General features: G+C 32.4%; 5 protein-coding genes across 11 annotated transcripts in view; 2 read left to right on the top strand and 3 right to left on the bottom strand.

The window, feature by feature from the left end:
- The window catches only part of LOC116765459 (cyclin-G-associated kinase), a 15,408-nt gene extending 11,401 nt beyond the window's left edge, over positions 1-4,007 (top strand). The window contains exons 13-20 of one of the 3 annotated variants that reach the window (XM_032654910.2): positions 114-322; positions 577-615; positions 825-1,099; positions 1,215-1,377; positions 1,693-1,918; positions 2,006-2,207; positions 2,355-2,516; positions 2,605-4,007. In XM_032654910.2, the coding sequence (XP_032510801.2) occupies positions 114-322; positions 577-615; positions 825-1,099; positions 1,215-1,377; positions 1,693-1,918; positions 2,006-2,207; positions 2,355-2,516; positions 2,605-2,715 (1,387 nt within the window). In that variant the 3' untranslated portion in view covers positions 2,716-4,007. The remainder of the gene's footprint in view (positions 1-113; positions 323-576; positions 616-824; positions 1,100-1,214; positions 1,378-1,692; positions 1,919-2,005; positions 2,208-2,354; positions 2,517-2,604) is intronic. The other 2 variants (XM_061521767.1, XM_061521768.1) reach the window with 2 other exon arrangements.
- A 501-nt stretch (positions 4,008-4,508) lies between these two features.
- LOC116766011 (pre-mRNA-splicing factor ISY1 homolog) lies at positions 4,509-9,501 on the bottom strand. Its single transcript, XM_061522024.1, has 7 exons — positions 9,313-9,501; positions 9,175-9,197; positions 8,619-8,782; positions 5,869-6,072; positions 5,529-5,678; positions 5,103-5,194; positions 4,509-4,708 (listed from the first exon to the last, which is right to left on the bottom strand). The coding sequence occupies exons 1-7, from the start codon at positions 9,313-9,315 to the stop codon at positions 4,541-4,543; spliced, it is 804 nt and encodes a 267-aa protein (XP_061378008.1). The 5' UTR covers positions 9,316-9,501; the 3' UTR covers positions 4,509-4,540.
- On the bottom strand, positions 6,166-8,555 carry LOC133319053 (uncharacterized). Its single transcript, XM_061522023.1, has 2 exons — positions 6,905-8,555; positions 6,166-6,834 (listed from the first exon to the last, which is right to left on the bottom strand). The coding sequence occupies exons 1-2, from the start codon at positions 8,433-8,435 to the stop codon at positions 6,215-6,217; spliced, it is 2,151 nt and encodes a 716-aa protein (XP_061378007.1). The 5' UTR covers positions 8,436-8,555; the 3' UTR covers positions 6,166-6,214.
- LOC116766010 (uncharacterized) lies at positions 9,502-12,051 on the top strand. 3 transcript variants are annotated; one of them, XM_032655663.2, is made up of 8 exons: positions 9,502-9,585; positions 9,699-10,147; positions 10,263-10,455; positions 10,527-10,610; positions 10,757-10,919; positions 11,069-11,361; positions 11,449-11,576; positions 11,686-12,051. In XM_032655663.2, the coding sequence occupies exons 2-8, from the start codon at positions 9,995-9,997 to the stop codon at positions 11,866-11,868; spliced, it is 1,197 nt and encodes a 398-aa protein (XP_032511554.2). In that variant the 5' UTR covers positions 9,502-9,585; positions 9,699-9,994; the 3' UTR covers positions 11,869-12,051. The 3 variants fall into 3 exon arrangements, 2 of the variants coding, with proteins under 2 accessions (XP_032511554.2, XP_032511557.2); XR_004353210.2 differs by lacking the exon at positions 9,502-9,585 and having other exon boundaries at positions 9,637-10,147; positions 10,757-10,987; XM_032655666.2 differs by lacking the exon at positions 9,502-9,585 and having other exon boundaries at positions 9,637-10,147; positions 11,735-12,051.
- LOC116766009 (putative protein kinase C delta type homolog) overlaps positions 12,052-18,752 on the bottom strand; it is a 23,902-nt gene continuing 17,201 nt past the window's right edge. For all 3 annotated transcript variants that reach the window (XM_032655660.2, XM_032655661.2, XM_032655659.2), the window contains 7 exons: positions 17,773-17,909; positions 14,687-14,860; positions 14,449-14,603; positions 14,129-14,267; positions 13,656-13,844; positions 12,904-13,044; positions 12,052-12,586 (listed from right to left, as the gene is read on the bottom strand). In XM_032655660.2, coding sequence (XP_032511551.1) covers positions 12,437-12,586; positions 12,904-13,044; positions 13,656-13,844; positions 14,129-14,267; positions 14,449-14,603; positions 14,687-14,860; positions 17,773-17,909 — 1,085 coding nt within the window. In that variant the 3' untranslated portion in view covers positions 12,052-12,436. The remainder of the gene's footprint in view (positions 12,587-12,903; positions 13,045-13,655; positions 13,845-14,128; positions 14,268-14,448; positions 14,604-14,686; positions 14,861-17,772; positions 17,910-18,752) is intronic.

Genomic DNA, 18,752 nt, shown 5'->3' with positions numbered 1-18,752 from the left:
TTATACAAGATGATTATCAATATACGATTTCTTTAATTACATCTGAATTAAACGCGAGGGAAATGTTAATTTTATATTAAATATTAATTTTAAACTATGACTGAACTCCACAGATCAGAAATTGACGGTATCGACGAAGCTAGTCCTGTGAACGATCACTTCTCCTCAAATCTCACCGCGGTGATAAGTCTGGTCGTACAGAACGGTGAGCGAAGAAAACCGAGGAGTGATCTGTGGGAAGAAGACCACTCCTATCCCATACGGACACCGAATGTATTGTTCTCGAGTAATTTGGAGAGAGATGAGACTATTGATAACTTTGGTCAGTAGAAAATTGTGTGTTGAATATCTTTAATTTGCTAATTTTTACATAATTAACATATATAAAAAAAAATCTAAATCTAACTACTTTATTGTAACGAAGTAAGAAAATAAAAATCTTGTATATCATAAAAACAGTACAAGCTTAAGAGAATCCAATGACGCATACGATGCTGGTTTGTTTATTTGATAGAAAAATTTTCAGTTTTTTATATGAAGCTATAATCAATATTAAATGTGTATGTATTTATGCAGCTAATATACGAAGAAACCCACCAGCCATACCTCCGACAAGTATGTCTGTAGTGTAGTAATGTCATGTAGCATCTAGACGTATTGCACTCTATGTTATAACACCGCCATCTATTAACTCATGCATGTAAAAATTATCGATTTCACAGATCATATATATTATTATCAGTTAGTAAGTGTGACTAGAACTCATTTTTACGATGATTATTAATATTACTTATTATAAAACCTCGTATTGTATACTATTACAGTATCGACGGACGTGCCCTCGTCTTCAAGGGAGCCCCCCCGTCCCCCTCGGCCCGCGGCCCCTCGTACCGCGTCCCCCTCTCCCGCCGCTCCCCACCGGCCGCCGCCCCCCGCTGTCACCGCGGACTTCCTCAACATAGAGGAGAAACAGGCCTCGGTGAAAGCGACCCCTCAACTGAAAAACGAAGACTCCTTTGATTTCTTCGGCATGATGGAGAAACCTAACGACGACTCATTCGGAGATTTTCTGAGCGGTCAAGCGTCAGAAAACACACAAGTATGTTACCTGACGCTATATAATAGTTATGGATGCCTAAATATTACATTGCTAATTTTAAATATTCCAAAACTCTATCGGATTATATCGGCTGTTCTCGATTAATACTTTTCAGTCTTTCCCGCAGCCGTCGCAGTCTTTATTTTCTGACCTGCCCGCACCAAACATCACCAACTCTAACGTGAACTCGAGTGACCCTCTCAACTTCGATCCTTTCGGCCTCAACGAGCCTATACCAAAACAGGAACCGATACTCGCCCCGACTGTAAAGGAAGATGGTAATTGTATAAAAAAATATACTTGGAGCTAATTTGATATATATAAGTAGCTCTAAAAATTAACTCTTTCATTTTGTAACTGGTATTAACGAGGTTACAAAATTCATTAAAGAATATGTAGAATCCGGATATAACGATCTTCAAGGGACCGGCGATATTTAGTCGTACTAACCGGATGACGCGTAAAACGGATACAAACATAATTACATGTATGTTTGTTATTTTTTTTAAATAATAAGTGCGAAAGGCTAAATTTACTATTTAGGTAAATAAAACATATGCTTTATTGTAATTATTCATGTAAAATGTTTTCAGCAAAACCTCAGAACGTACCGCCGGAGCAGGCCAAGCGTGATCCGTTCGCGGATCTCGGTATATTAGGCGCGGGTCTGGGCGGATCTAGTACAGCTCCCACTCCTCAGGCGACCCCGCTGGTGACCCCGTTAGTGACCCCAATGGTATCTCCTCGCGCCTCCCCCGCACACACTCCACACCACGTTCCGACCCCAGCCCGCTCGCCCGCACACCAACCAGACTACAGGTTACACCTAATACTATTCTGATATTAATATCACTTAAAATTATATTTAATCCGTATGATATTTTTAATATTGTTGTAATTTTACAGCCGCACTCATTTTGACGCCGCTAAACCCGCCGGACCAACGGAAGAAAAGGTTAAGAAGTCTGGGGATGTGTTCGGTGATTTATTGGGGAGTCAGGGATATGACTTCGCGAAACGAGACCCAGGACCGAGGACCATCAACGCCATGAGGAAAGAGGAAATGGTCAAGGTCATGGACCCTGATAAACTAAAAATACACGAATGGGTTAGTTGACAGCTGCTGACTTCCTTAATGTTATTATTATTCAGACCTACCCTCAAACAATTATGAAACAGCGAAATGAAAACATTGTTAAATCTGACCGAGCTTTTAATATAGGAGTAATTGTTTATTTGATGTAACCTATTTCAGACGGAGGGCAAGAAGGCGAACATTCGCGCTCTATTGTGTTCATTACACAGCGTGGTGTGGGCCGAGTGTCGCTGGACGCGTGTCGACATGTCCCAGCTGGTGTCTCCCGCGGACGTTAAGAAACATTACCGCAAGGCTTGTCTCGCCGTACATCCTGATAAAGTGAGACCAATATATCTTCACCTATAACCTCATTACTACATTAAGTGAATAGTTTTTTGTTTATTTAAATATTCAATATATTTTTCAGCAAATGGGAACATCGAATGAAAACTTAGCTAAAATGATATTCATGGAACTGAACAATGCGTGGAGCGACTTTGAAAACGACTCCAAGCAACAGAACTTGTTCCAATCTTAAAATACTTACTTCGATAAAACCGATTCTCTCACGTAGCTACTTAGCAAAAGAATTATAGGCCGCCATGCTTCGGGCTTCTTAAACTCTTTTGCCGCACGATTGTTTATTTAAGTATATAGACATATACCAATATATTGTGGTTAAAGCGGTAAACAGTGTCACTATAATAATCATGCTTTAAAAGCTTCAATAATTTGTAGCCAATAAATACAGATCTTCCTTTTGAATCAGTAAATAGGAGTCAGACCATTAACATATAATACTTAATAAGTATTCGAGCCACATTTTTATATAGTTATTACAATAAATTCATAATGAAACCCAGTATACCTAGCGGTGCCATAGCCATATGTTTGTCACATTCAGTGGTCCATTGATCGGGCAAAAAATTGATTTGTTTAACAAATATCATTAACCCAATGGTCTTAAAGCGAACAATTAATGTTAAAGCTTATAATGTAATAAAAACTTGAAGCCCCGGATGTAACATTTTTGATAAGACATAATCAAATTAATTGTATGATATGAAACTTAGTAATATATATATATACACAGCCACTTATATATATAAGTGATTTCCTTGAAATCTTATTCAAATCTGTCAATATGACAATTGGTATTAAATAATTTGTTGGTCTACACTTTAATGGTACTTCGGTATCTATGAGTACGGTCAATGTTTATTGATGTTAATACACTTCTATACAATGTTGGATTGGCTTTGTTACGATTTCTACTAAAAGTTTATTGTACGTTCAAAAGATTTTTTTTTTTACACATTTTACTTACGATTCGTTTAGGGACAAAGTCTGTTATGGTACTTACATAATATTTTTAGCAATGTATTATAAGTATTATTTAGGTCTAGGAAATCACTTAATACCATATAACAATGGGAGTAGAATAAATTAAGAGTTCTCATTTCTTTTAAACGATCTTAAATAAATGTCTTGACATATGTATTGTGTAATATATTTATAATGTAAGAAGTGTGATGGAAATGTTATTTTAAGCTGCTTTCTCATTAAGTTTTGTACATTCCTGTCATTCACATAACGAGTTATATATATTTTTATTTTGAGGATATTTTCAAAAGGTATTTAAGCCATCAATATTATTTATATTCTTTGAATCAGTTTTCGTTGGTATAATTTTGTGAATTGCGACCCAGGGCCTAAGAGTATTATCCGATTGTTTAGAAAAATTTGTGTATATTTTGCTTATTTGGTTCAATAATGTTATTCCGGTTAATGGAATGGTTGAAGAATAATAAATAAAGCATATGTTTATGAGCATTTTGTTCTTTTTACGAATTCCCCAACTTTTAGGAGATGAAAAATGAGTTCTAAAACTTTCTCGATGAAATCGAGTTTTAATGGTAAGTAAAAAAATATAACAATGCTACAAATGGTCTAAAATAACACTTGGATTCCAAGAGATAAAAATAGTTTTTGTGAGGCAGTTTGATTATAAGCTAATGTAGGACATTAAATTATTATTTATACATGTCTATAGAATTTTATTTTTATAATTTAATTTTAATATCTCACATGACAAGGAAAAATATAAATTAATAGGGAAATTTATCTCTCTGCAACAAAAGGTATTCTGTATTCTGATCTGAAACTGCTGTAACTAGAAAGATAAAAAACGTGAAAATTTTCACATACACAAAAAGTAATACAAAGTCATACGAGCACGGTAAACAGGAATACTCGTACGAAGCCTTTACCTACATGGTGGAACTCGGATACCGAGTTGTTCTTGGGTTAACTGTGTTAAATAAAAGAATATTCGCGAAACATATTCTATATTTCCTTAAAGGTTAGCTGCCCTCCATCTTAACATCTAAACAACCATATCTTTCTAGTAGTTCTTGCTTCTTCCGTTTTAAAAGTGCTTCTTCTACATCCTTCTGGGAGGGGACTGCAACGTGTGACGTCACCGCGGGTTTTCCGTCCTCGTCTTCATCTATTATTCTCTTATCTTCAGGCTGTAAATGGAGAAGTGATTGAAATGAATAACGTACAAACGATAAAAACATAGTTTTCCAGCTCGCCAATTTGTATATATTCTTTTTTATGTGAAAGGTGGCAGACGAGCAGACGGCCTACTTGATGGGCAGTAGTGACCGTCGCCCATGGATAGCCGCAACAGAGATGTTGCGGATGCGTTGCCAACCCTGACTGTTGAGGAAAAGGGAGGGGTGGGAACAGAGAAAGGGCAACCGGCTCTCTCACTCATCGGACGATACGCAGTCATTAATGACTACGTCACGCCAATATTCTGTGAGAGGGTGGTATCTGCCCGGTCGGGCCAGCCCATGTTCGAGCTGTAATTACTTGACCACAGCTGGTCCCTACCACCTATAAAAAAATATTACTTACATCTTCTGGGTAAATATTTTCTTCCTCTGGAATGTCTTGATCTCTCGTCTCGTCTTTATTTCTCTTCCATTCATCAACTGCCCTGGCTATAGCTGAAGTAGCAAAATAAAAATAAAAAAAGTGAAATAAGAAACATATTGGTTACAAGTGATGTAACGGCGAAATTAAAATAATTTAAATAAAATTCTCACATAAATAGCATGCTATTTGTGTGTTTTTTTATGATAGAAGAATAAATGTTCAATTAATTTATTTCTAATTTAAAATGACACATTCAAAATTGACGCTAAGGTATGCTATTCATAATTATGACTCCTGGTGATGGCGATGGATGGTGATCCATCTCGGCTAAGTACGATCACGTGGGTGGTCATCACCAACCTAGTGATCAGTACTTTCATTCATCATCTCCCCAAGTGTTCTCACCATCTATCTCTGCTTCTCTCTCAAGCGGCAGCAGTAGTCCGTCCTCGTCGTCTCTGTATCCGTAGTAATCAGCATCCACATCCCTCATGAGGTCAGCTCGCGTCCGGCGCGGCGCCGCCGGCGGCTCCTGCTCGAACAACTCGCGGACACCTACATGTGATAACTGTCAGATGGATCTACTCGCTAAAGATGGGATCTCCGAAGAATAGAACACGCGGCTATCGAGATAACACACCACTTACATTTAATACTCAATATACTTTGTAGATAATCAATAATAAAATATGTAAATTCTTCTGCTTGAAATATATATATTATTTTTGTATAATTCCAAGCTTACCTGGCAAGTCTTTTGCAGCTCCAAAATATTTGTACCCTCTATTACCCGGCACCTCTTTGCCGTCCTGGTCCAACATCCTTGGACCGACTCGAGCATGATCAGGACCTCCGAGAGATTTAATTTGTACTTCCCAATGTCGTTTCTCTCTCATAAGTTTGTTGATTTCGTCGTTCAGGTCGCGAATTCGAAATTCACCAAGACCAGCTAAAACATATGGGGTAGATATTAATATGCACATTATATATGTACATATAATAAGAAAATTTTGCATAATAACGAAACATAATTAAAACAAAATTTATGTTATATTGGAATTTATTGTAATCGTATGTCTTTTATTTGGTTCCTATTTTGTCTTCTTTGATTTGAGTTTTTTCTGGGTCTTCCCCTTTTTCTTGGCCAGGTTTGTTTTACTTTTCTTTCCTTTCTTTGTATGTTCTTTGATTTCATTCTTTAGTGGCTTGTGTTTCATATCATTACAGCTACATTGCTGAGAAATATCATTATTATTAAAGATTTTTTCTATTGGTGCTTTAGGAGTAACGAGCTCTATTTCCAGATCAGTTTTTTTGTCTTTGGTTTCAAGTTTCTTTCCTATTTTAAGTATAAAGACGTCTTTTCTTGGATGGACCTGTTTCTCCATATTTACTGGTATATTACAATTTGGTGGAGTAACGTTAATAATTTTTCTATTTCTATTATCTAAATTTCTATCATAACTTTTATATGCGTATTTCACTTGGGATGTGTTTGTCTCGTGAGCGTATTCGTTTGAGTAAACATTATCTTTGGGCAACTCGAGTTGAATCTGGTCTCCAGTATTGTACGGAGTGTTTTCACACGAACACAATTCTTGTATTCTGTCGTACCTCGCCGTCCTGTCTAACTTAGTTGTTTTCGGAACTCTAATCCGTAACTCGTTCTCATTCATTTTTGTGAAAATTTCATTGTATTGTGGGCCATAGTCTGAAATTAAATTAAGTTATTTATACAAACTTTGAAGGTACCTCAATTCCTATGAATAAAAAAAACGTACCTTGGCGGTATGGGTTCGTATAATTTTGTGTAGGCAAAAATTGTTTGGGTGAGGCATGACCACCTGATAACTGCGAAATGGGACTTCCAGTTCTTCGAGAAGACATGGTATGTGTACTTCTATGGATTTCTTTTCTTGTCAAAGTGTCCTCATCTAAGAGAATTTTTCCCTGACCATCCATTTCTACGTCGTGACAAGTATACATGCTCATGCCATTGTCTTCCTTATTTAGAACTGAAGTACATTTGGGCTTCGATGAAGCACTGAAAGCTGTTGTAATCTCTTTCCCAAGGAAGGACATTCGAACTGTTACTTCCATGACCCCTATCGAATCGCAGTTTTCACTGTCACCATTACGCAAGTAACACATATTTTTATTTAGCGGAGTTGATGTTGTACATATTATGTTATCTTTAGGTTGTTCTTCTGTCCACTTTTTACACAATTCATCACGTAGATTCAAAAATTCTTTTGTGCAGTCGATTTTTGCTTCAGCTACTTTCATTACACAACTAGAACATGGTGGTTGTTTCGTCAAATTCAAGTGTATTATAAAGTCTTGAATACTGCATATTTTATCATAAGTCATCGCAAATAATGCAGATTTGCCTACATTTAAATGGCTAAAATCATCGATTTTTCCATAAGAGGAGTCATACAGAACTATGGGCTGCTTGCCCAAGAAACTTGCAGCAATAACAAGATTATTGTAACTGAACTCGAAACAGTCACACTTCATATGAATCTTATTCATGATGAGTTCTATTAAGAACAAGTGATAAGGAAAGTTGACATTTTCGTCTTTTGATATGCTTAATTCCTTTTTTGTACGCACAATGTCTTCGGATAAAGTCCTAATCGAATTTCTTAAGGCGTTAGCTTCATTAGTAAGATGTCTACTCATATCGGCTATTTTATTTATATTTGTATAAAGCACGGGACTGTGGTTGCCGTCTTGTTTTGAGTCAGCTTCACCTCCTTCTGAATGATCTTCAAAATCAGATTTTTCTGTATTTTCTTTATTTAAATTATTGACATTAGATTTTTGAATACCACCTTCACTGTTGTTACTGTTCTTATCTTTAATATTATCTGTAATTTGGCTTCTATGACTTCTAATTGATGTATTGATTGAACCTTTTATTGAGGAACTTCGTCCATTTATTTGGTCACTTGCGGAGGATCGTCTTTTGGTTGGTTCGCTTACTTTACTATTCTTTGATAAAGCATCAGAAGCTTGCCTACTTCTTCTTTCCATATCTTGGGACAATTCTTTCATGATACTCCTTTGACTTTTAATAGATGCATCAAGTGATTCTTTTTTTAGAGATGAAGTAAATGTAAGGGGAGGTGATTGCGGAATGGGACTTATAACAGGCGATTGAATCTTAGGGGACTCTTGTATCAAAAGAGGTTTTTCTATAAAGGTATCACTAGGTTCAGCAACATTAATATCTTCAGATTTTGTAGTCGAAACCCTCGGAGATTCTCGAAGAGGTGATTGTGGAACATTTATCTGTTCCTCATCCATTTTTAAATTTGATCTTGTATTGATAATAATTATTAATGAAAATATTGACTACATAATTTTGGTACACCAGTAAAACCACATTGTATCATAACCACATAGATTACAATTTTGATTTGAATTAACTAATAACTTTTTTATATATAAGGCAGCCTGCAATTTGAAAAATGTGTATATGTAACTTACCATTTTGTATCTGTGCCACCTTTTTGGCAATTTCTCTCACTATTTGCAGTCTCCATTTTTCTGCTTGTTGTAGACTGTTACATTCAGATGCTAGATACGGCCTTCGCTCCCGTTGCCCTCCAGCTTCTTGAACTTGGGCAGCACGCCATCTGGCTAATGTTGTCCTACAAAATTAAAAATCAATGAGCACTACAATCAATATATGCATTTTATTATAATTAATAACAAAATATAAATTTGCCATTACCCACATTTCATAAAGTAAAACTAATTACAAATATTACGAATATCCATTTAAAAATTTTAATAAAGAATGTAAATTATGGTTTTTTTTTATTTCCTTGACACACATCCATATCATTAAAGTGTAATTTTCTACTGTTTGAATTGATAATTATTAATGAGTTGGTAACTTTTTTTACATATTATGATTTCTGTGTAATAAAAATATTACATATTTTAGAACTTGTAATGGATTACTTCTCAGGTAAGTAATTTTAATAAAACAATTTAGGTTTAAATATAACAACTTATAGGTTTATTTAGAACTACTTACATCGCTTTTTCTGCGTTTCTAGCCTGAAAAATAACAGATAGATCAATATTTTGTTAAGGATTTTGTATAAACTACACTTTTATTAATTTAAGCATAAAGCTAAGAATAATTTTATATTTATCATATAAATATACGTACCATGGTTCTAAGATTATATGTTTATTCTAATTTTGGTGGAATAACAAAATATAATATACACTTATACACTTAATGTTTTGTTATTAACTTGAGCTTTGTCAAGTTTTGACACATTTTTAACTATTATAATTCAAAAATTGAGGTTATGTGAAGCGTCAACAGTCACAAACGTCAACGTCAGTTAAATAACCATGATATCTCTCTTATTGTGTATTTTCTGTCCCTTGACCCTTCCCTGTCCCGTAATAAGAAAACATTAACTACGCAATAACTGTAGGTACTTGAAATATATATGCTATATATAGTTATTGTACGTGTCAGCACGTATTACAACATATATGTATTCCTATGTAATACTGTTATATAAATTGGGTGTTGTTATGCAGAGCATTGTATAATGTATATCAAATAATAGGGAGTGGTCAAATCTACAATTAGATTAATTTAAAATGTTTCATTATATGGAATCACTCTGGGGATTGAAGAAATAATAGACAAAATCATAAACGTCTAGAATGAAATGTTTGACTTTTTGACATAAAATTCAAGATTGTCAAAAGTTATTGCGTATTTATCAAATATACAAACAAACCGTCGAAAAATAAATATAAATTATATTAAAATATAGTGTAACGGTTTTACTAACGGCATATGTCTTATATACTGAAGTATTTTGTTAACAATGTCGGTAGCTCTCGATTTCGACGATTCCTTTTGGATAAATTGTCCTTCTGATATACTGATATTAATTTTCAAGAGTCTTGATATTAATTCCCTTATTAATTGTATGCATGTTAACAAAACATGGTCAGATACAGTTTATTACTATTGTCAAGTAAGCTCACATTCCTTATGAATTATATATTTTTTTTATTTATAAAATTTTGCTATTAAAAATTTATCGTCTAAAAAAAATTGTTTAGTCATGTATTCCTGTGTTTGATTTATAGCATTATAACCTCTGGGGAAAACTTTTAGAGAAAATTTCTCATAAAAATGGTTTGTCTTATGGACTAAAATCTCAATTGAATGACAAACATTTATTTCTTAGTGCTCTGAATTGGTTGAGTATTCAAAACTCACATATTTTACCTTGCCATAAATATAGCATTGAAAAAATAAGGAGCATGTGTATGTTAAAGGGTAATAAGTAGTATTTGTTTTATTTGTAAACAAAATTTTTCAAAATGTTCTAATAACAATTGGTCTTGCAGAAATGCTTTTTGTGACATCCAATTTATCATTAAATTTTATCGATATTCGACAAAAGAAGATGATCAAAAGACTTGAACATATGTGTAAGTTTAATGTCTAAAATGTACATTATATAAGTTTAATATTATTAAAAATTTTGACAATTTTAGTTTTTTTCTTTAGAGATTCACATTTTCTTTAATATTCATTATATGACTTATTTTCATATTTAGTTGCTATTTACTTACAGGCCTTGAATATATAGAAACCAGATCTTTAATCGCTGAATTAACTTTACCAAACCTTGATGTGATTGGTTACAATGCACTGACTCTTATAAACAAATTACACACCAATGTTTGTGAATGCACTGATGTGAAGAAAATAATTCTTTTTGATATAAGTTTATTCAAGTAAGTTTTGGTATTGAATCAATATCACAAAATGGATTTAATATAAATCTTAAAAAAAATCCTTTTGAGTGAGTATTCCAAACATGAAATATATAAACATTTTCAAGAGTTTGAAGAAAAGAATCCAAATGCTTGACATATTTTTTTAGGGTACACGTGGATACCTGTTATGTGATTGATATTAAAAATGTTCTGTGGCTCTATACAGCAGAGGAATGTTGTTGGGATACCAAAGTTCTGGCTAGATATTACGGCAACAAAGAATCAATTACACTTATTCATGTATATATTGATGATGTGTATGTGTTACTTAAAACTGGTGATATACTAAAGTTAGACAGGAAATGTAAGAAATTTGAGAAATTATTAAATTTGGATATACCTCATTATTTATTGGACAAAGAATTGTTTATGTTTCACAAATATAGTCTGATTGTGGCAGGTGAGTTTGGTATATAATAGATAATAGTAGTTTTAAAGAAATTTGTGACATGTTGAGATTTTATAACTCATATTTTTAAATTGGAAGTGCCGAGTGATAAAACCTACGAGTCATATCCTTCCAAAGAACATAATCAGTCCATATTTACCTGTCCTGGTTTGACTTGTTTGTTAGAACATGGTCCAGTTTTGATTACAGGATTTGAAAATGGAATGGTAAGTGCTTTATAATCATAGCTTTTTAGAGTTTTTCTTTTTGCAGAATATTTTCTTCCTAACTTATCAATAAAAAAATTATCAATATAATAAGCATTTGATATTTTAGGTAAAAATATTTGTAATAGACAAATTACTTAAAAATGAAATTTTACCAGCATTGCAGTTTAGACTGGATACTTACATGAGTTTGCAATCATACAAGATAATTGCAATAGAGGTTTACGAAGATAATGATGGACACCATATGTTTCTAGCAACTGACGATAATATATGTGAATTGTTAATGTAAAGCTTATTCCGTTTTTTTATTGGGGAAATAGTCAGAAATTTTGGAACATTAACTGTACACATAATTATTGTGCCTGATTTTCTTATGAATTATTACAGGTAATATATAGGGGTGCCTGATGGCTATCGACTATTTTAATATTAATTGTTTATTTAGCAATAAAATATATTAAAATAACGGGAATATTTTGTACTATATTTATTTCTACAAAATGATACACTTGGTATAACAAGTAAGAAGATCATCTAAATACGTAACAGGAAAACATAATAAGAGAAAAAAAAAATAACAAACACTAAATATCTGTGTACCAGACACAAAGTACATCATAGCTTTTATTGATATGTATTTTTAAATAAGAGGACCATGGGCTACATCCATTCATCCTAAATTATATTTTTTTATTAAAAGTCTACATAAACCAGACGAGATATCATACTTATATTCTTATAATAAAACAATTTTATTATATACATTTCAAATTGCAATCTAAAACTCTCAACATCTTATTTTAAAAAACTCCGTCTTGCATAATTCCAATGGAAACGATTTTAATCAAATTTTTTTTTTAACGATCCGTAGCATTTGGATTCGTGTAAGAGAACCCTCTGAACGGTTCCTGGTCCATTGATCGCAACACTTGAGGTTCGACCGTCGTCAGTCTCGGACGTTCGCCCGTGAACGCGCGGTCGAAGTATTGGGTGTCCATCGGATGCCTCTGAAATAATCCCGTATTGCATTATTACAATTTCACACAAATACCGAAATTACATATTAAGCGAGGTTCCAAAAAGCAGAATTTCTAGAAGATATTGGTATTATATTGAAACTATAATATGGCTATGGTACTCCCTGATGGTTTAGGTATGGACACTTATTGTTAGGTTAAGTATCTAGGTATTTTAAATAGCGATTATTGTTTTACAACCATTGCGTTATTATAATTTTGCAATGACAGTTCAAAATAAACACTTCATAGACACCAGATTTACATATATATATATTGAAATAAGGATAATATAATAGATAAAATACCACTCTAGGTTTGAAGGGCGCTTCTAACTCCCTATGTTCGAGTCGCTCCCAGTTGATCGGTCTGAAGAAATCCTGATCGCGGACGTCTCCGTACATGCACTCCGTCCCGCCAAGACGAGTCTTAGCGTCTTTGTCCAGTAACTAAAATTCATAGTTTTACTGACTATAAAGATAAAGCGTTTCGTTGAATATAGGTGTAACTTAATGAAGCGGTGAAAACCTTTTTTTTTTGCAATTAAAAATTACAAACCTATCTAAGACAGTGGTCAAATAAAGTAATGTAAAAAAAAAAAAAATTGGATAATAAATGTAGGGTAAGACATAGCGTACCTAAATCCTTTTTTATTCATAACTATTAACTTAAACATACAGGTGAGAAGTTCTGTTTTTTTAAATATTAATAGACATCACCGCAGATTATTTATATGTATTTCTGTTGGAGGATTTCTTAAATTTAACAAGGAACAATAAAAAAACTAGATATAATAACCTATCATGCTATGACAAACATTCTTATTTTATACTTTAAGCAGTACATATGTATTTGTTTAGTGAAAGCTATAATTTTGTAAAATGATTCCTAAGACTTTCGCTAGTACTCATTTCACTAAATAACACTATGTTTTTTGGATATTTCATGATTTTATTATTCTAAATTTGGAATTTGATGCTGCTATTATTATTATTATTATACAAGGATTTTAATAACTAAAGATTCTAAGCGAGACTTGTGTTCTTATTTAATTACTTACTCTAGTTAATATACTGAGTGCCTCCTTTGACAGGAAGCGCGGATATGAAGGCATTTCATTACAGATGGACCAGAAGAGTTCATCCTCATCGCAGCCGCTGAAAGGACTCTGACCGATCAACATCTCATACAACAAGACACCGAAAGACCACCAGTCCACTGTCTGATTGTACTTCAGACCTTTTATTATCTGCAAACAGAAGACGGTTCTATTTATATTGGTGTATATATATACGAAGAATATTGTGGAAGAAATTAATTAAAATTTTTATTGTGATTTATTTAGTCTATAGGTTAGTATAGATCTTTCCTCCTATGAATAAGTAACAAAAAGGGACTTAAAAATAAATTTTCAATACAAAGAATCCATCTATTTATTTATTTGTTAAAAGAGCAAAATCAAATATATTTGCGAATTACTCTCAAAATGAATAATTAGTCGAATAAACGTGTATTATTTAATCTGTTGCTTACTTCAGGCGCCATATAATCTGGAGTGCCGCAGAACGTGTCTGCCGTCTTATCTAGGTATATTTGTAGCTTACACATTCCAAAGTCGGCTATTCTTACGTGTCCATCGAAATCTAATAAAATATTGTCTAATTTTAAGTCCCTGAAAATAAACAAGTTTTAATACTGTAGCGTGAGAAGCAAATGAACAACTTCTTAGTTTTGACCGCAATTTAGATTCTGTGAAGATTATATGTAAATTTATGGTTCCTTTTAAAAATAACAACATACGTTTATTATATGCAAGAAGATTTGTATTATTTAATTTTATTCGATATAAATACCTGTATACGATTCCTCTTTTATGCAGGAATTTAAGGCCTGACACAATTTCAGCGGCGTAAAGTCGTGCTCTCGCTTCCGGGAAGCGACCGCTCTGTTGTATGTGGAACATCAGGTCACCGCCGTTTAAATACTCCATTACGAAGAACAAATGCGACTGCAACAGTCCAATGTGGCTTAAATGTCTTGATGAAATCATGTTTTATTGTTATATACTAAATGAAAAATTTGATAACTTACATCTGTTTGAAATGTAGCAAACAAGTGGCAAAGATATGGATGATTCGTTCCCAGCGCTAGAACCTTCCTTTCTATTAGAGTGCACTCAACGTCATCGTCTTCTAGAACCACATCCTTTTTTAAACATTTAACAGCATAGTAGTATTCTGTATCTCTGAGTTCTGCCAACATAACCTGGAAAAATAATGAAGATTCCTTACCAGTATCTCGACTAGATGTTACCTAAATGTCTGCATTAACTTCAAATGCAATAAATCAAGAAGTGTATCTGATTTATTAAATTATTGCCATTCAGTCTACATTATAATTTTCGTTTAAATCAGAATTAATGCCATACAATATTTATTTCAATACATTTTGGCCCATCTTCAAGTCTGAGACGCGCGGTGTAAACTTTAAATAGCGGAAAAGTGTTTAGTTGATAAATGTTATAATATTTCCTAATTAGTGAGATGTTTTAGAATGAGACGATGTTTAATTTTACCATGTCATTTCAAATTTGAACATTTATTTCGTAACGACAAAATATAAAACATTATATTATAACGTAAGCGATTTTCGTATCAGTAGACTAATCAAATGTAACAAATGTACGAACACGACTATTATTATTAGTATCATTTGTACATGAGGATGATGACACGTGCTTTGAAACGTTTCAAAGGTGCAGTGATGTCAAAACTGAGAATAGCTTGGCCGAAGCAAGTTGAGGGATAGGTAAAGAAATGCAGGTGGCATTCTGCCACTATGTTCTGCCAACCCTGAACCCACATACAAACTGTTTGGGTATAAGTACATGAACCCGTCTACATGCCACGTAGTGTTGTTGTGACTTGTAGAGATAAAGATACTCGTAGACCGTAGTTTTATTATAAAGTCTGGATATAAATTTTCTTTTATTTGTAGTTATCTTTTGATTTCCAAATCTAATGATATTTCCTTCTATTTATTATTATATTTCAGTAGGTAGGTACTTACTAGTCTGTTAGTGGAGATTAACTCTAAACTATGAAATCGTTATAAGGATGACCGTGTGATTTGTCATGTTTGAAATAAAAAATAAAATTCAACGCGAACTTAGGTTCTATTATAAAAAATATGTAATTTACATAATTTATATTTGGAATTTTTGATAGGTAAAATGAATTTTTTATTACGGTCGAATTTATTTACTTAGTTTTTTTATTTTTGAATAACTATTCTTTTTGGAACTTAATTATGTAATTAAAAGTAATGCTGAACCAACAATGTATTTCAGTAGTGTAGTTTCACGTGTGTTCGTAATCTTAAACTGTAGAAAGTCTGTCCGGAGGTTCATCGGCCTCTGTTTGGATACAAATATAATTTGACATTTCCACACACGAGGCTCGCGTCATTTAATGATATATATTTATCATTCGGTGGCTCGAACTTCCCAACGGTTGTATTTTATTCACACTGTGTATCGAAATTATAATATATTGAATGTTGTGAATATTATTCTCTTCAATAAGTTTATTACAAATATTCAGTATAAATATGAAGTACAATAATAATATTTCATGAATTAACAAGGAAGAGGATTTACAAAACATAATTTAAACTTTCACGCCTACGAGACATGTCGTCGCTGCCATTTATAAAATAGTTTACATAACACTGAGACGTCGTTTTAACAATATTATACATGTTCCCATAAAAAAAATTAAGCGGGTATCAAATATATTTATTTTATAGCTCATTTTATTTTCATTTGTTACGCTGAGGATCTAATCGTTAAAAATATAACATTTGAATATTTATAATTATAAATATACTAATTGTAAAGTGATAAAATGTGTAGGTATTCTTTAATGAAATAAAAAATATAACATAAAGAATATATAAAAATATTTTTAACTTTTAAAAGAAAAATATGATACTGAGACAATTTACGACCAGAACATAAAAAGTTAAAAAGCGTTCAGACATATCTTTCATTTAGTTTTTTGTCATTAGTGTTCTCCTAAAATCGTAATTTTTCATCAACCTACTTTTTTATATGAAGCACAAAAAAATCATCATTAGGTAGGTATTAGGATAGGTATATGTTTTTTAAACTGTCAAGATTTGATTTACCCTTTATTTTATTAACTTTAAAATTTATCACAATGTTTAAAATCTTTACATTTATTTGATTTAAATATGTATTATATATTTTTAACCGCTAAATTGCACGTGACAAATATTTATAATTAATAGCTTCGTCTTTCAGCGACTTCATAAATGTAATTATCCGAAGTCTACTAACGGTTTCTTAACAAATGACTACAAATACAAATACTTTTTCTTGGCAATTTTTTTTTGTTCCAGTATTTTACAAATATTTTTAAAAAGAACCACATCGTTTTCTCTTTATAGTTTTCTTTCGTAAAACTAGATGTTATTATGGCATCTAATAGAAAGTGATTAGAAATGCTTAGCGTCATATTATGTATATATCACTTTATAAAAGGCCGGTATGCACAAGTAAAACTACGTACAAAAAGGATCATCTTATTTTGAATATTAAAGAAGTCTTTAATTAAATGAAAGCCTAATAAAATTTATAGAAAACATGAAATTCTTTCTGAACAGAGGACGATCATATCCAAAATTAGTTTTCACTGATGACATTCTGGCACTCTACTCTATTGACAATTAGGTCAACGACAGACGGAAAACGCTACCTGTTGAGATATTGCTACACCTAAATTTTATTTACAAGAGTTTTTGTGACTTCATTTGTTTTTCTTTTATTTCTATTGTGTCATAGACATATTTACAGATCACATAAGTGTTTTAATATACGTCAAGCTTCATTTGTTAAAGCTATCACATGTTTGTTGTATAGGTATTTTATACGCATTACAATACGTCACCAATTCGAGGACTGTGATAAATTGCCGGTCTCTCGTACAGAACAATTTATTTTTAGCATTGTTTTAAATTAGAAAAGTCATGCTTACTTTTAGCTTGTAATAAATTAGGCTGACATGTTATGTATATAGCACCGGTTAGCATAGAGTTGTTGCTAATATGAGTTTAAAAGGTAATAACTAGGTTCTTATACAATTTATGTAACTTACCTTGCCAAAACTACCCTTGCCTAATACTCTGATAAATTGGAAGTCATCGATCGTGTACTTTCGGAACCGTGGTATTGAACGGGCTGGGGGAATAAATCGCCCTGTTTTTCTAAACAGATCGTACGCTGTCGAATGTTCTGCAAAGAAAATAGTTTAATTAAAAACAAATAAAAATTAAACCATTCGCGTGTCCCAAAAGTAAACTTTGATAATAAATGTACCTTTTATAGTAATAGCACATGTACACAGGATTTAAATATAAAACAAATATGAAAAAAAGAAGCATTGGTTGAAATAAACTAAATAAAAAATCTAGAATATTTATAGCGTCTTTTTTTGCTTTACTGCGTAAATTATGCGCAACTCTAGCTGCGGGTAGTTCGTAAAATTCGTTTGGTCATACAGCAATAATTTTCGACTTCCTTTTTTTAAACATAATTGAAACTTTTTTTTCAGATATTATATAGTTTATTATAATCTATGACCTCATTACACTGTTAGTCTTTCAATTTCTCTGTAACTGGTACTTGAACTTAAATTAAATAACCTTATAATTATAGTCTATCACGCTAACACTACTATTACAAATGAAGAAAATAATTTAGACGTTCTAGAAAAATCACGTGCTCTCTAAAAATACGAAGTCAGTGAGATCAGTATCAAGGTCGAAACGATAAATATTAATGGTAATGTGGTTTGGGCATATATTATAAATCATAACAATTTTATTGTCCGAAGCTAAGGAAGGAACATATTAGTAGTAAATCATAAAAAGTCATATAGGTAACATTGTGATTATTTGCGTATTTTTTTACGATTTTCTGCATTGATAAGTGTGAGGATAATGACAACACTGCTGTTATTAAACATTATAAGAATATCTGTATTGTATTTAGTTGTTTACAAGTGATTGATACAGATAAATTATAATCACAGTTAGTTAATTTGGCAATCTGCTCCTTTGATGTCTTATCTAAGTA

Source organism: Danaus plexippus, chromosome 11 (assembly GCF_018135715.1).
Source record: "Danaus plexippus chromosome 11, MEX_DaPlex, whole genome shotgun sequence".
Classification (NCBI taxonomy): Eukaryota; Metazoa; Arthropoda; class Insecta; order Lepidoptera; family Nymphalidae; genus Danaus; species Danaus plexippus.
Note: the sequence above shows the minus strand (reverse complement) of the source record. Positions and strands in the feature narration are given on the sequence as shown.